Source organism: Xyrauchen texanus, chromosome 36, assembly GCF_025860055.1.
Source record: "Xyrauchen texanus isolate HMW12.3.18 chromosome 36, RBS_HiC_50CHRs, whole genome shotgun sequence".
NCBI classification, from domain to species: domain Eukaryota; kingdom Metazoa; phylum Chordata; class Actinopteri; order Cypriniformes; family Catostomidae; genus Xyrauchen; species Xyrauchen texanus.
In genome coordinates this window covers 5,592,660-5,608,763 of record NC_068311.1, presented here as the reverse complement: position 1 = coordinate 5,608,763, position 16,104 = coordinate 5,592,660, and the positions used below count along the sequence as shown (strand labels likewise).

At 37.0% G+C, this 16,104-nt stretch overlaps 3 protein-coding genes across 3 annotated transcripts; 2 read left to right on the top strand and 1 right to left on the bottom strand.

Annotated features, from left to right (window-relative positions):
- The first annotated feature begins 1,934 nt into the window (after positions 1-1,934).
- LOC127630159 (uncharacterized) lies at positions 1,935-9,423 on the top strand. Its single transcript, XM_052107624.1, has 8 exons — positions 1,935-1,965; positions 2,057-2,136; positions 3,509-3,865; positions 4,265-4,555; positions 6,512-6,637; positions 7,299-7,437; positions 7,561-7,615; positions 8,533-9,423. Exons 2-8 carry the CDS (start codon positions 2,079-2,081, stop codon positions 8,878-8,880), a joined length of 1,374 nt encoding a protein of 457 aa, XP_051963584.1. The 5' UTR covers positions 1,935-1,965; positions 2,057-2,078; the 3' UTR covers positions 8,881-9,423.
- A 150-nt stretch (positions 9,424-9,573) lies between these two features.
- Positions 9,574-11,832, top strand: irgq2 (immunity-related GTPase family, q2). The gene has a single exon (XM_052107625.1). It carries the CDS (start codon positions 10,480-10,482, stop codon positions 11,617-11,619), a length of 1,140 nt encoding a protein of 379 aa, XP_051963585.1. The 5' UTR covers positions 9,574-10,479; the 3' UTR covers positions 11,620-11,832.
- A 792-nt stretch (positions 11,833-12,624) lies between these two features.
- On the bottom strand, positions 12,625-15,885 carry LOC127630161 (40S ribosomal protein S5). Its single transcript, XM_052107626.1, has 6 exons — positions 15,827-15,885; positions 14,208-14,315; positions 13,616-13,825; positions 13,074-13,202; positions 12,862-12,960; positions 12,625-12,742 (listed from the first exon to the last, which is right to left on the bottom strand). The coding sequence occupies exons 2-6, from the start codon at positions 14,313-14,315 to the stop codon at positions 12,674-12,676; spliced, it is 615 nt and encodes a 204-aa protein (XP_051963586.1). The 5' UTR covers positions 15,827-15,885; the 3' UTR covers positions 12,625-12,673.
- Between the last annotated feature and the right edge of the window lie 219 nt (positions 15,886-16,104).

Here is a 16,104-nt window from a genome sequence, read left to right as displayed (position 1 = left end):
AAACATCGCCTGCTCAATATTTACTGGTCAAGTGCAAGTCAAACAGAAATGAAAAGATGGAAAGACATTATATTTATTTTTATTAAAATGTAACGGAAGTACATTTAAATTTTGTGTGATCTACCAGCATTGCCTTTGCGATCGACTGGTAGATCGCGATCGACGTATTGGGCACCCCTGTTCTAAACTTTTGGCCGCCAGTGTATTTAGCTTACATTTATTTATATACAACAGTTAGTTCCGTTCCTCGAATCAGATTGCACGTGAGATGTTCCATGAGCACTGATGGTCTCACACCATCAGCACTCAGACACTTCACTGTGTGTATCACACCTCTTGTGTTTGTGCCGTTCTAAAGTGTAAGAGCAGTGCTGATCTGTTAAGAGCTACTGTAGGTGTGTCTCTTACATTTCATATGTTAGCCAGAAGGAGGTGGCAAAAGAAAATTTTTGTGTGTAATATGAGCCAGTTAGGTGACGTGAAGTGAATCCGCGTCAGCCAGTGTTTACATACAACATCGCTCTGTTATTGCTTGTATTACTCCTACGCAACTAAAGCTATAAAATAGCTTTAAACGGTTTTAAACAAACAACTTCAGCATTAAGGCTCATCACAGCTGAGAGACACAACAGACTGATTAATTACAGAACTCAAGGCGCTTATCTCTTACTGGGGTTTCCACATTGGAGAGAAAGTACTGTTTAAATAGTGGAGAAGGTTGCGGTTTCTATAGTGAATGATGGTAGCGCACCGGCTACCACGAAATAGGGAGAAATGCCCCAGCTTGGACAGCTTTTTCCACTGAGAAAGCTGATCTTCAGAACACTGACAGCATCTCTGCTTGGGTGTGGCAACAGGTACCCGCTCCGTATCTCTCTCTCTCTAACAAACACACACAGACATCCTTGTTTCTCCAATAACATGTTAGAAACAACACAAGCCGTGATACTATTTCTGAAGTGACATTTTTGAATTACTATCGACGCCTTGGACGCATCATTTTTGAACCAGCAAAGGCAGATTCCGATCTGTCGTTTAAGAAAGTTGTTCCTTGCACAAATGCATTTTTATGACCACACTCAGTTTTTCCAAAATAAAATTTAAATGCACTTGTTCATTGAACTGTTTTCTATAAGCAATATCACACTCGCAATAATGCTAGATGGCCCTAAATCAGCACTGCTATGGCACCTGGCCTGTGGCCGAATCACAGCAGTGCTGATGTAGGGCCATATCGCACTTTTGCTCATGTGTCAGAGAGTGAGAGAGAGAGAGAGAGAGAGAGAGAGAGAGAGCTGAAGAAGTTCAAGATCGTTCTCACAAGACTTGAATTCAAGTTTAATCAAATTGATTAAAATCACATTTAATTTAAGTAATTGACACCAAGCCAAGAGAATAAGTATTTCCAGTATAGTTAAGTTTGTCTTGTTTGTCTAATTTTCACACACCTCTCCATTCTCTGTCCTATACACTGGACTTGTACCTTACAACCAACATTGATCTTTCAGGGTTCATAATGTTTCCTGTAAATTGATTAGTTTTTTATAACAAAATTGACCAAAAAAAATAGTAGTATTCCATGGGGCTCAGGTCACTAAGTGTTTGTTACCCTGAAACTTTACAACACACTCTTTGAAAATGAAAAAAAAGTATCACTGCATCTTTCAAATCTGAAAAGTTCCAACCATAAAAGCTCATCTCTCATCTTTTTCTCAGTGATATATCTCATCGATTATTTCTTTGTATACTAATATGCTTCAGTTTGGTTTTAGCCCTCCTGTGTATTTATTTTCATTATGTTTGTCATACACAACCCCCCTCATTTTTGCATACTCATTTGGTGAAGTTCGTTTAAAGAGGAAGTGACACAATGGAGGAAGTATAAAGTTTCATCACTTTATATACAGTTCTTACAATTAAAGCTTCCCAGAACAGAGTGAGTGAAGGGGTCGACCTGAGAAAAGGGTGAGACCGTCTCTTTTATTAATGCTAGCGATATGAGGGAATACTAGATCGTACAGTTTGCTTTTAAATGCTAATGTACTTTTTTTTTCAGATTTGTGGAACACGCATTTAAAATGCATTTCATCTCAAGTTGGGTATTTCTATTATTGATGGTATTTAATTTGAGTACAGGTATGTCATTTTTTTTTTTTGTATAATTATAGTTTATCATTTAATTTTGCTTTTCATCAAATTCTATTTTTTTAGAATAACTTTACTTAAAGCAAATCAAAAAGATTGTGATGCTGTGATGTTATTTGTACACTTAAGGCACACTTTAAATTATATGAATGTCTTTACATTAAAATGAGATTAAACCAAATTTCGCATTTATCCCTCTCGGGCTTCATCAACCCAATTAGGGGCCGGGTGTGCGGAATCAAGACCTGGCCCCTCACTCCGCCCTGCCACACATAAACTGGCTGTGTCTCGTTTAGAAGGCTGAGTGCTAGGTAGTACGCGTCCTTTGAAGGCTGCAGTATACCGAGCGTCCTCCTTTAAATATGTCTCGTTTAAATGAGATGGCCTTCGTAGGACAAATGTAAACTGAATGTAACATGGTTGCTATGACAGCATGCCACACTTTAACAAGCGCGAGCGCTTTGAGTGAGAAGGGAACAAAGTCGCTTTTTCCGTTGAAGCAAAGAATTGTGGGTTGGGAGTCCCCTGGAAACATACACCTCATGCATCCTCCGAATTCCCTTGAAAGAAGGTTGCATTCGAAGGCTACATTTGAAGTGTCCTACTCGCTTTTCAGAAACGAGACAGCCTCGATGACATATAAGGCCGATAAATGCGACTTCCGGAGGATGCGGCCTTCCAAACGAGACACAATTTGATGAACAACACAGGTGAACATGAGAGGAACTGACTCATACATGGACTAAAATAACATGACACCAGCTGACCAATAAACCCCATTCTCTGAACCAAATGCTCAGTGGCCTAAACCCATTTATCGAATCAATCACTCTTTTCTGCAAAACTCTAAACACATTCTCACTGTGATGCACATTATGTGTTTTTCATTTAGAGTATTTTTCATTTAGACAGCAAGAGACTGTCTGAACATTGTGTTCATTTATAGAGAGAAATGCAAATTCGGGTTGTGCAAATCGACGATGATCTTGGGATCAATGATGGGCAGAGTGATCGCCAATAGCTGATGCCTTTGACCATTTCATGACAATATTTGGCTCGTTTTCCCATAAATCTGTTAAATTATTATTATTATTGGACTATTATTATCATCATCAAATTAATATTACAAATGATTTGCCTGTAGACACAAAGACACACGTTTGAAGAAACACTCTATTATATTATTGTTTTTATTATATACAAAAACGTGGTTACAAAAATGGCTCAATCTTTATCTTCAAAAAATTAAAGATAGTTCTGAGAAAAGCTCTGGCAGCATTTGTTTGCAAGCCACTTGGTTTGATATTTTGTGTCTAATGCAATGACATTCATGCATTTATGACTTATTTCTGTTTTATTTAAGGCCAAATTAACAAGGACTGGAGCATCACCTTAAATCCCCCAGAAGTTACTGCAGTTCCAGGATTATGCGCTTTAATCTCATGTACCTTCACTTACCCAAACAAAACTGAACCTATTCAAAACATGCAGTGGTTTTCATGTAATGAAAATAACCAATGTGATAAGAACGTTTTCAACTCCAATCAAAAGGGAGAAGAATTACATATTGAGATGCTTGAAATGGATCCTCACAAACAAAATTGCAGCATCATTTTGAATCACGTAAACGCCACAGATCAAGGACAATATGCTTTCAGAGTGGAAGGAAGTAATAATATGAAATTCACATTTTCTGACAGATTAATAGTTGCCATTCAAGGTAATGTTTATGTCTTTCAAATTTTAAATTGTCCTGTTTTGTTTTTTTCTTTCTTTTCTTATAATTGCTAAGAGTGTTCCAGATAATCATGATGTTGATTTAATGGTTTCTACAGAGGAGCTAAACTGCAATGCCAATTCTGCAGAGTTTATGGTTTCTTAAAGACACTTTAACACATGATTGTGGCATGCTAGCCAAATCGCTTTAAGCCCTGCATGCTTTCCATTTTAGTACTAAAAATAATTAAGAATTGTTTAATATTCTGATTCCCTATGTGTCTCATAGATATAATAAAAATCTGTATATTATTACAGATTTTACAGATCTAAAGATTACAGAGATCCTCTAGCTCCTCTGTGGCTATAACAGTCCATTATCTATGTGTTTGTCTCATTACAGAAAAGCCCATAATAGATATCCCCCCTCTCAAAGATGGAGAGCAGGCTAACCTGACCTGTTCAGCCCCTTTTTCCTGCCCTCAAACACCCCCAGATATAACATTTTGGATTGAGACAAAATCTGAAGATTTTAAGGACCTACAAGATAACATCACACTGACCAATAACAAGAGTCATTACCTCTCAACTTTGACCTTAACCCCAACCTCCAAACTGCATAATGCCACCGTTGTATGTCAAGTGAGCTACGGACCCAAAAATATCAGCACTAGTAGGACCCTAGAGGTGACAAGTGAGTTTACCAGCCTATATTTTTATCAATCATCTACTCACCCTCATGTCGTTACAGACCCGTATGACTTCCATAGAACACAATGGAAGATGTTAGGCAGAATTTTTGTCTTAGTCAGCATTCACTTTTATTGTACGAATAAAAAGATGTTATGAAAGTGAATGGTTACTTAGGTGACTCAACATCCTTCCTCTGACTTTGTATGGTGTCTTGATGGAATCACAAACTGTGTTCTGTTGATAATTGTATCGCAATGTCATAGTCCTACGATATTAAAATATGTCATTTAAAGGAATATTCTGGGTTCAATAGTAAAGCTCAATTAAGCCTTGTTTATAATGAGGATTTAAAAAACTTTACAGTTCAAATAATACATTAGTTTTAACAGAAGAATGAAAGTGCTTTTATAAAATTTAAACCTTTTAGTCCTTTAAACCCTCTAAAATATTGGCCCCATTCACTTCCATTGTAAGTGCCTTTACATTTTAAATAGTTGGTAATCAGAATACAGTTACATTCCAAAAGTATGTTGATTACTGGAGAGATTACTTTGTAGTTTATTGTCATTTGTTTCATTTAATATTTAGACCAGCGACCAATCAATCCAACAAGCTTGTTTGCAGTCTCACTTGAGAGTTATTCAACACTAATCTGTCCAGTGTCTTGAATAGCTCATCAGAGACATGTACTTGTCATGACAACAGTTTACTATTAACAGGAGAAAAAAACAAAGGTTTTCCTGCAGTGACGGCATTTAGACACCTTCGTCCAAGTGTTCTTTAGTTATCTAATTTGGTGCAAAATGCTTAAGGGTGGGTGAACAAATATTTATGACTTGTGACTGAAGGACATTTGGTGCTAATTTTGGATATATCGCTCTTTTTGTTTGACACACCTCTGGTGTATATGATGTTGAACAATCATGGTTTTTGTTAGTTGACAATCACAGTCACAAAATAACTGATCTATATCAGCAAATCGATCTGTTACACCCCTTATGATTAAAATTATTACTTAAAGGGGTAATTCACCCAAAAATTTTAATTCTCTCATAATTTACTCCCCTTCATGCAATATCAGATGTGTAAGATTTTCTTTCTTCTGCTGAACACAAACAAAGATTTTTCGAAGAGTATCTCAGCTCAATAGGTCCATACAATGCAAGTGAATGGTGTCCGGAACTTTGAAGCTCCAAAAAGCACATAAAGGCAGCATAAAAGTAATCTATAAGACTCCAGTGGTTAAATCCATGTCTTCAGAAGTAATATGATAGGTGTAAGTGAGAATCAGATAAATATTTATGTCCTTTTAACTATAAATCTTTACTTTAACTTTCACATCTGTAAGCCACATGGCGCCTGTTTAAATTTTTACACCTGAAAGTGAAAGTGGAGATTTATAGTAAAAAATAAAAAGCCAAATACTTAAATATTGATCTGTCTCTCATCCACAGGGCTGAGATATTTGTTTCAAATTACCTTTTTTGTCATCTTGCTTTTTCCTATATATATATATATATATATATATATATATTACCGGTCAAAAGTTTTGAAACACTTATTCATTCTTTATTATAATTTTGTCCCCCCACATTTTAGAATAATAGTAGTCAATAACAGAAACTGAACTATGGGAATTATAACAACATTATAACAAATGCTGTGATCCGATTAGCTTTTTTTTCTTACTTTATTTACTTGTTATAGTCAAAAGAAGTGTAAAAAATTGCCAGTGCTAAAGAAGTTATCCAAAGTATTTAGATTATGTTACTAACCTTGAGTAATCTAAAGAAATACATTACAAATGACATTTTACAGCTTGTATTCTATAATCTCTAGCGGAATATTTATTAAAAGTAACCTTCCCAACCCTGTCAATGTGTTAGTTAAGCAGAGCTTGTGATAACATAATCTGCCTTCTAAGCAATTCAATAATCAGAAATTCATTATATCCTAGATCCTACTGATGAATCAGAAATGATCTGGCCAGTAAGCCCAAAAGGCCTAGTGATCCAAAGTACTGTAAGTGAACATTGGACAAAGAAAGAGCTAAATCTGCTGAATGACACCAAAGGAACTACAGGTAAGCAGTAACACTGTTACATTTACTGAAGACTACTACCTTTAAGAACTGCATTTTGCAATTCAATTAGTCCAACAACAAAAAATGCTAATTCTAAAAGTCAGTAACATTTGTAAACATACAGTAAAAAATAGGTCTGAGATATTTGTTGTGGTCTAATTTAAGGGTGACCAAGGTGGATACATTTCTGGAGCAACATTGTTGTTGGTCCTAAACAATATTCCTGTTGACCAGTAATCAGATTTTAGGGGTAGGTTTAGGGTCAGGGTTGGGTATGGAAAATCCTTACCATCCCTGCTGAAAAGACAAGTTTAATCAGCATGCAATTTCCATGCTGGTCTAGCTGGTGGACCAGCAAAGTCATTCTTTTCATCAGCAAACCTGACTAGCATTTGTCTTTCTGATGAATCTGGTTAAGCTAAGTTTAAAAGTATGGTGGGTACACCAGCATACCAGCATTCCATGTTGGGGGACCAGCACCCAAAACACAACATAATGATAACCTGTCATTTAACTTTAATTTTACTGGTAGTTTTTCGTTTTTAAATTTAAGGTCAGGGTAGTCCCAATATTTTGAGTTTCCAGAAACAAGCCTCAGAGACTTAGCAAAATCATGGTCATTTCAGAGCAATGGAGTAAGTTTCCCTATATTCTCTTATAGATGGAAATACCACCCACGTGTTTATTCAAGATATGATAAAGAAATTGGACCTCTTAACAATACTCACATTTTTGACGGGAATGGCATGTTCAGCTTTCATAATCTCAGTGGCATTATGTTGTTGGGTGTCTTGCCGCAGGTATTGTTTACTTGTCGTTTCCATTTTTATTTATCGTAACCCATAATTGTTCTCATACTTTTGAACATTAAAACATTGTTTTCTCTGATTCTGTCTCATGCCCTGAATATCTGGACCAAACAGAGTCAAAAAACATAAAGTGCTGACTGCAAACCCAGACACTGGAATTAATTTGGAGGTAGGTACAAGACATGACCAATAATTAAGATGTCATTAGTAGGATTAACGGAATCTGCACCTGCAAAACTCTGCAAATGTATTTGATTTATTATTTTATTATTTTTAGAGGGTAGAAAGAAATCAATTGGGCTTGGAACAACACGTTGACAGAATTTGTATTATTGGGAGAACTATCTCTTTAAAGGAATGTTCCGGGTTCAATACAAGTTAAGCTCATTCAACAGCATTTGTGGCATAATATTGATTACAACAAAAACTATGACTAGTTCTTCCTTTTCTTAAAAAAGAAAATCTGGTTTACAGTGAATGGGGCCAATCCGTAAACGTCAAAATTCTCTCTGTTTCAAAATGATAGCCACAACCAGGGACAGATTACCGACCGGGCCAATGGGGCCAGTGCCCAAGGGCCCTTGACTACCAGGGGGCCCTTGACTGCCCGGGGGTGCCCTGGGATTTAAGGCTTCGTGATCTAGTTTGGTGATCCCCCCTGCTTGAAAACCCTTTTTGGCATGAACAACGGTCCCCAACAACCGTTTGGGTGGAGGGAGGCCCTTGGAGATAATTGGCTACAGGGCCTTTGCAAGTTAGAATCTGTCCCTGGCCACAACACATAAACAATATGGGTGTTAACATGATTTCAGTGTGTTACAATCGCTAACCTTTTCTATGTAAAGTGAAAGTTCACCAATTTTACAACTTTGTTGCCATGACACAAATGGTGTCGATTGAGCTTAACTTGTATTGACCCTGGAATTTCGTTTAAGCAAAGAAAATGACCAGAATAAGTCTACAGATTCTGTTTTGGCCTGCTAATTAATGAATGTGTTAATTGAAAAACACACCATGGGCTGCTTTTTTGGTTTATAGCACATTAATGTAATGCAAAAGCATAAGAATTTGCTCTGTATGTATCAGACGGTGCAGACAGATGTAGATCAGACTGGAACCAATGAACATACACCTCTTCATGGCCAGTTAGATCCAGGGACCCCAGACAAAGCTGCACCAACAGGTTTAGCAGTGGAGGAAGAAGCAGCTGGGGCAGAAGTAGGAGAGGTTACCTACGCTTCTATTGACTACTCCCTTCTAGAGAAGAAACCAGCTGAGGAGGAAGAGAGGGAGTCAATGGATACAGAGTATGCTGAGATCAAGCGGGACAGACAAGGAAATGGAAAGAGATGTGAAGATGTCCAGGATGAAATGTCCAATGGAGAAACAGCAGACCAGATACAGAAGGGAGAAGAGGAGATTTATTCCAATTGACCTTTCGCTGAATTCTGAAGGAAACTAAAGAGGCAAAGATTAAATCAGTCAAGACTTTGTAGCATATTTAAATATTTTAGTTCAGATATTCAAGGTTAAAAAGTTTAGTTGCCTCTTTTAAAAAAACTGTACATGTATCAAAAATTGTTGGTGATACCTTGAAACATAATATAAAAGTTATATTGTCACCTTCCTAAAATAATGTCCCAAGCCATTTTGTTCAAGTTTTTCAGAAAACAAAAAAAAAACAAATATCATGATAAGATGATTTAGGCAAAAAATGACTTGGGTGACCATATAAGGATCAGACTACTATAGTTTATACTGCAAAAATGCGTTGCATAATTTGTACATTAACTCTTTTATCTTGCATCAAGTTATATTACACAAGGTTCGAAAGATTTCAGATGTGTATTTTAGGAAGTGATAAGTTTCAGCAACTGCTGCAAAAGTGTTTGTGTAATTTAAGGTTTCTGAAACTCCTGATCATCTCCTTCTCTTGAATTGCTTTAGCGCTAATAAATGAATATATATATATATATATATTAAAGTTCAATAAAATTCACTACTACTGTAAATGTCTTTCTCCCATGCATCACAAAAGGAGATGTTAGATGTTAGAAAAGAGATTGTTCAGTCTTAATTCCCAATCAATTTTATTGCATCTTTTTTTTCCAATGGAAGTGAATGGTGACTGGGGCTCTCCTTTTGAGTTCAGCAGAAAAAAAGGGAGTGGCCAAACTATTCGTAACAAATATTACTTTCGTAATTCAGTAAAACAGAATATTTGACAAGGAAAAAATGTAGTGTGGGACTTCATCACAAGATGCACATTCTAATGGCACAAGTGAATTCAGCAACTGTAGATTTAAATGTTTACTGATAAAATTTGTCTCTGCATACCAGAAAATGAACCACCACATCAGCGGAGTAAAATGTTTATTTTAGAGCCAAAATGCAACCTCAGAATCAAGCCCATTATTTTTTATGTTAATGCTTGGTCTGGTTCCCACAGGACCAGAACTCACATCTCTGAGGTTTTTCACACAACACACGCCATCAGTACCACTAGAGAGAAATGTATTCACACTTGAATTGGTGCAAAAATGTTTAACCGGGGATCAAGCTTGAAGTGATTCAACCGAATGGGGTTGATTCCTGGGTACGTGAACAGGCCGGCCTATTTCCCATGTGATCATATTGGTTTACCCACTGACACATCTTACCCCACTCCTACATAACAGGATGACATCTGTGAAAATATTAGCGGATTCCTCCAGAAATTTAAATCGGTTCACCTGCTTGTTGCTCCTGGGGGATGACGTATATTTGAGTGTGTCTGTGTGAGCAGGATTAGGCCTTAGATAACAGGATTAGAATGTTCCACATGCTGCAGGGAATCCTTAAATAACTAGCGGGTGTGTCAGCGCTGATTGCGTTGTGTTTGTGTGGTTTGATGTTTCAACTGTTTGTCGTCCTTTATGAGCTGAAAGAAGGTACCTGTTTGGATGGACTGAATACTACCTTCATCAGAGTGTTGAGTACTACCGCTGTGACATACTTGTCTTGTATTTGTTGGCTACTTGTTATCTGGAAGACATGGCTGATGTCTTGAGGAGTCTTAACCTGCTGGAAACACTGAAGGAATCCATTGAGAAGAGCAACATTTCAGATATAAGAGATGCCCTGGAGGACATGTTGATCAGCAGGATCAACATTGCAGTCTCAGGGGAAAGAAGTGTCGAGAAAGCCACTTTCATCAACTCGCTTCGAGGACTCAGCCAAGAAGACGAGGAAGCAGCTCGTTTTCCATCCTCAGTGGCCTCCGAGGAATTAGCTGTGAACTCAAATCTCAAACATCCTGATTTTCGTCTCTGGGACCTGCCGTCTTTCCCTAGCGATCCCTCTTTTGAGGCGGAAGATTACATAGAACGCTTCAAAGTTTTGAGGTACAATGCCATTATTATTACCTTCTCAGAGAGTCCCAGTGCTAATAGTGTGGCAGTGTGGAGAGAAGCTCGGTCATTACAAAAAGAGACAGTTTACTTCGTCTTACTGGCATCCATGAAGGATACAGAGAAAACATTGGAGGTGAAGAAGGCAGCAAGCCTAGAAGTGCTCAAGTCTGAAGGGGTTCCTCTACCAATGGTTTTCCTGGTACAACCCTCTGCTTTGGAGAAGTTGAACTTCCTCAAGTTACTAGAAGTGATGCGGGGTGACCTTCCAGAAATCAGGGCCCATGCTCTTCTTCTGGCACTGCCCACCTTCTCCAACTCCTTAGTGACCCAGAAGAAAGATGCCTTCAAGGCACTGGTGTGGGCAGCGGCCTCTTTATCTGGTGGGGTTTCGGCTATTCCTGTGCCCCTGGTAGCCTCCATGGTGGATGCTACTGTGGCTGTGCGGATTTTGACGAAGGCTCAGATTTCACTTTGCCTGGATGATGAATCTCTGCAGCGACTGGCACGGCAGCGAGGTCTTGATCCAGCCAACCTGAAGGCTCTGAGGACCTGTGCTCTATCTGTGGAGATCAGCAAGAGTGAAGTTAAAAGACGGCTTGCAGAAGCTGAGAAGGAAACTAGTAGCATGACGACCAGACTTGTGGAGCTGGCCATGCCAAGACATGCCAGGTCTGTTAGCCGATCTTTCACCATTATGCTGCAGGCTCTCAACAATGCCATCGATGACATGGGGGCTGATGCTGAGAAGGTGGTTGCTATGGTAACAGGAGAGGGACAGTAGAATGTACTGGGACTGTGTCAGTATCAGAGATGTAAAAATTACAACCTGAAATTATACTCGTGTTTAAGTATGGACCCCAGTGAAAATTTTATTCTATTAAAACTCAAAGTATCTAGCCAAAAACATACTTGTCAAATTAAAAAATAGTATTCATATTATAATGAACTTGTTTTTTTAAAGTACAAAGTTACTTAGAATGAAATTTAGAGAGAAGAGAAAGGATTTTGTGATGAAGAATGTTGTCTCCAACTAAATTTAATTAAAATGGATTTCATTGGGTAAGTAAATAACATTTAAATAAATTGTGCAGTAGCGCAATTCGATTGGTAAAATAATTAAATGTAAAATTAACAAGTACTTCTTTTTTATAAGTCTAACAGAGTAAAAATTACTTTTAGTATTACCTTAAACACCAGTGAGCAATGTAAACATAACAGTAAATAACATGGAAATGCATAAAGGTGGAAAAGTACTTTCCATTTTTAAAAGGTGAACTACCATAAATCCCATAAAATTTCTCTCCTCACACACGGAACCTTCTTACTCCATACGCAAGAACTGAAAACTAGTAATGACCGAACAGCCTACAAGGATGCTCAAAAGCACCAGCTACAATAACTGAATGTAAAAAAATATATGTAATATGAAATGTTACAAGCTTTTTTAAATATATTATTGTTTTACATTAAAATGAGCATTAAAATTGGAGCTTAATAGAATGTGCTCTGTGGGCAATTTGTACCCTATGTTAGGAATAGTATACTACTACATTGATTTTATGGTATCTGCAGTACGTACACTGAACCGTCTGAAGATATTCTGTATGCAATGCCAACCTACCTGCTAAAATGTAATGTACTTGACCTTCCATTCCAGTGTAACGAATGACCAATAAGTAATAAAAGCATCAATTACCAACATCGCCCTTGACTTGTTATCTGATAGATTGTTTTAATTAGATTGAAAATCAGTTTTCCCTTTGGTAAAATAAACTAGGCACAAGCATAAGTTCCACTCTTCCTTTATTATGATCCAATTTATACAAAATGGAGATTTAGCGGTTAGATTTGGCCACTCTCTCCAGCTCATCCTTCTTCTTGATGGCGTAAGAGTTGGAGGAACCCTACAAGAAACAAATCGAGAAGAAATCGCTTGGTAACTTGATCATAATGAAAAAACAGATTCACAAAAGGATGATAACTTTCTGTACTTGTGTGTTGACAACATAAGTAATTTGCTCACCTTGGCAGCATTGATGAGCTCATCAGCAAGACACTCTGCAATGGTCTTGATGTTCCTGAAAGCAGCTTCTCTTGCTCCAGTGCAGAGCAGCCAGATGGCCTAAAACAAAAACAGACCACATAAGAATCCACTTTATCCCAAATATAAATAAAAACTATAAAGGAGCTAAATTCAGAAAAAGAAAAATTATGTCTTAAGTTGAATAATCAGACCTGGTTGACCCTGCGCAGAGGGGACACATCAACAGCCTGTCTCCTCACAGTTCCAGCACGTCCAATACGAGTGGAGTCCTCACGAGGGCCGCTGTTGATGATGGCGTTCACCAGGATCTGCAGGGGGTTCTGAGGATGAAAAATTAACTTAGTGCAACTCAAGACAATTTCGACTTCAATACACAACCTGAACTGATTTAATTTCTTTGAGAAGCGGTTTTGACAAAACGTCTCCAAAAAAGATTTGGGGAATTAAAAAGGGATAGTTCACCAAAATGTGAAAAATGTCATGCAATTCAAATCCCTTATGACTTTTAGGGAACACGATATAAGATGCAGTATTGTCAGACTCGGTAGCAATTCATTTTCATTGTATGGATAGAGAAACGCAATGAATTTGAATTTCGACTGAGGTCGTCATTGACTAACATCATGTTTGGTGTTCCACAGGTTAGTCAAATGGGTTTGAAACGACATGAGGTGGAGAAAACAGGCAAACTAGGTCAATGGGAGTAATCCGAAGTTCAAAAGGAAGTTCTCACCTCGCCAGTGAGCAGGTGGATGATCTCAAAGGCGTGTTTCACGATGCGGACGGTGAGCAGTTTCTTGCCATTGTTGCGTCCGTGCATCATCATGGAGTTAGTGACACGCTCCACAATGGGACACTGAGCCTTGCGGAAACGCTTGGCTGCGTACCTGCCGCTGGAATGGGGGAGGTACTTGGCATATTTCTCTTTTATAGCAATGTAGTCCTGCCAACAGAAAGACATATTTTGTTTATCTGTGTATTGGGCCAATTAATGTCAAATGGATACTCATTGACATGTCCAGGTCACAACACATCCCAAACTGAAAAGGAAATCTATTATTTTAGGACAACTAAGATTTTTGCACAGAAATTTGACCATTTGGAATTGTGATAATCATTACTGTAATACAGAACTTTTCTATTATCAGTACAAAACTACAGTTAATACTTTGATTTAGAAATATAACAATATTTCTGGTGTTTTTCCCACAAGGGAAAAATGCTTTACTGTCATGTCACAAAGCTTTAACAATCATTCTTTAAGCAAAATATAATTTTTTTTATGTTGGGTTGAAACACACCTGCAAACTTCATACAAATCATACCTGCAGTGAGATGTCATTGATCTGCACATCATCTGTGCTCCATTTGCCAAAGAGTTTGATCTCTGGTGTCTCGGCAACAGCTGGAGCAGCCTCCCAATCTTCTGCCATCTATCAGAGAAATTACAATCAATAGTATAAAAGGTAAAGATCCTCCTGGTTCACCGGATTTTGCAAACTTGCAAAATCTCTGGAAATAGTTTCCAACTTGGTCCAAAAAAAGAAAATAAAGTAAAATGTAAAAAAAAAGAAAAATATTAACCCTTGTGCGACCTTCGGGACTTTTGTCTTTTTTCCGATAATTTTGGCTGTGTTAATGCCAATGGCAATTATGCAAAAGATGAGTATTTTTGAGGGAATTTTGATATTTTAACCTAATACATCTATAATACAGTATAAACAAAATATTTACACTCAGGACATCAAGAACAATATCCCCATTGAAACCCATTAAAACTGCAACATTTGATCCCAGTGTCATTTAAGCTTAAAATCATGAATTCTATGATAATATGCTTTCTTTAATAAGCCCTGGCCTCAAAATTAGTATTTGTAATATGTTCCACCAGATGGCCCCATTAATAACACATGCTTTATTTCCCTATTTTCTGTATTATAGAGCACTGCAGGCCAATTTAATAAATGATGCAGCTAAACTTGTCTGGGTGTGCTGGTATGGATGCCAGAGTGTTTTGTATTTGTGTATTGCAAAATGTTTGTGTGTAAAAACAACAGTGGCATTATGTAAAAATAGCATTAAAAAGGGATAAAAATCTTGAAAATGAATGAATATTTTATAGTTATGATCAGGACTTAAGATGGTTAAAATTATATTAATATATAATATTTTTACTCTAAGGAACATCGCCCAAAAAAATAATAATATCAAAATCAATGTTGTTGCTAATCATTGACTTAACGCAGACCGCGATAATCCCCAAAAACAAATCCTCTTAGCATGTAGTATATAGAAAAAAAATAATTTTTTGTATTTTATTATTATTCATAAAAAGTGGCATTATTTAAACAAACTGGCATTTAAAGGGTTCAAATCCTGAAAATCAATGAATATTTGGTAGTTATGAGGACGGACGTTGGTAAAAAAAATAATATTAATATATAATATTATTTTGGAAGTTTTTGACCTGCATGGTACTCTGAGTGACTTTTTTTTTATTATTAATTGATGCATAAGGTTAAACAAAACACACACATATATATATATATATATATAGGCTATCCATGAAAGGCTTGAACTGAAGAACGCTTTTATTCACATTTGAGCTGGATCTAATTACGACTTGCATTCAAGCAAAATACGGAAACGGGCGCTAAAACAATAAATCAAAACATCCAATCACTTAAATACAATTGTTGTTTAAAACTGAGGAATAAGGTGCCACATGTCTCAGCGGCGTGTATTCGGGACGGTCTTTTCTAATGGGAGATACTGCGGACTCATGGACCGACTAAGAAATATAATTGAAAATCATTTATAAAAGAATGTACATGATAAAAAACCATCAACAATGAGGAAAGGAACTCTTAACTGTCTGCTAAGTATGTTTTGTGGGATGTGGAGAGAATAAAAAAACAGTTTTAAACAGATTTTTGTTCGTTACCTTTTCAGCGTGTGTGTCAATGGCGCACTCGAGCAGGCGGAAAGGAAGAGAGACACGAGGTCGGGGGAAAAAACGACATCCGCTTAATCTACTTCCGTGTCAAAGTCTTCTTCTGCGTAGAGCTCTACTACAAAAGTATTATTATTATTATTATTATTATTATTATTATTATTATTATTATTATTAATGCTTACAAATTTTTTACATCAAAAGCCAAAAGGTATATTAAAACAAGCAACAACATAAAAAAGGAAATTAAATAATTAAACAGTTTAAAT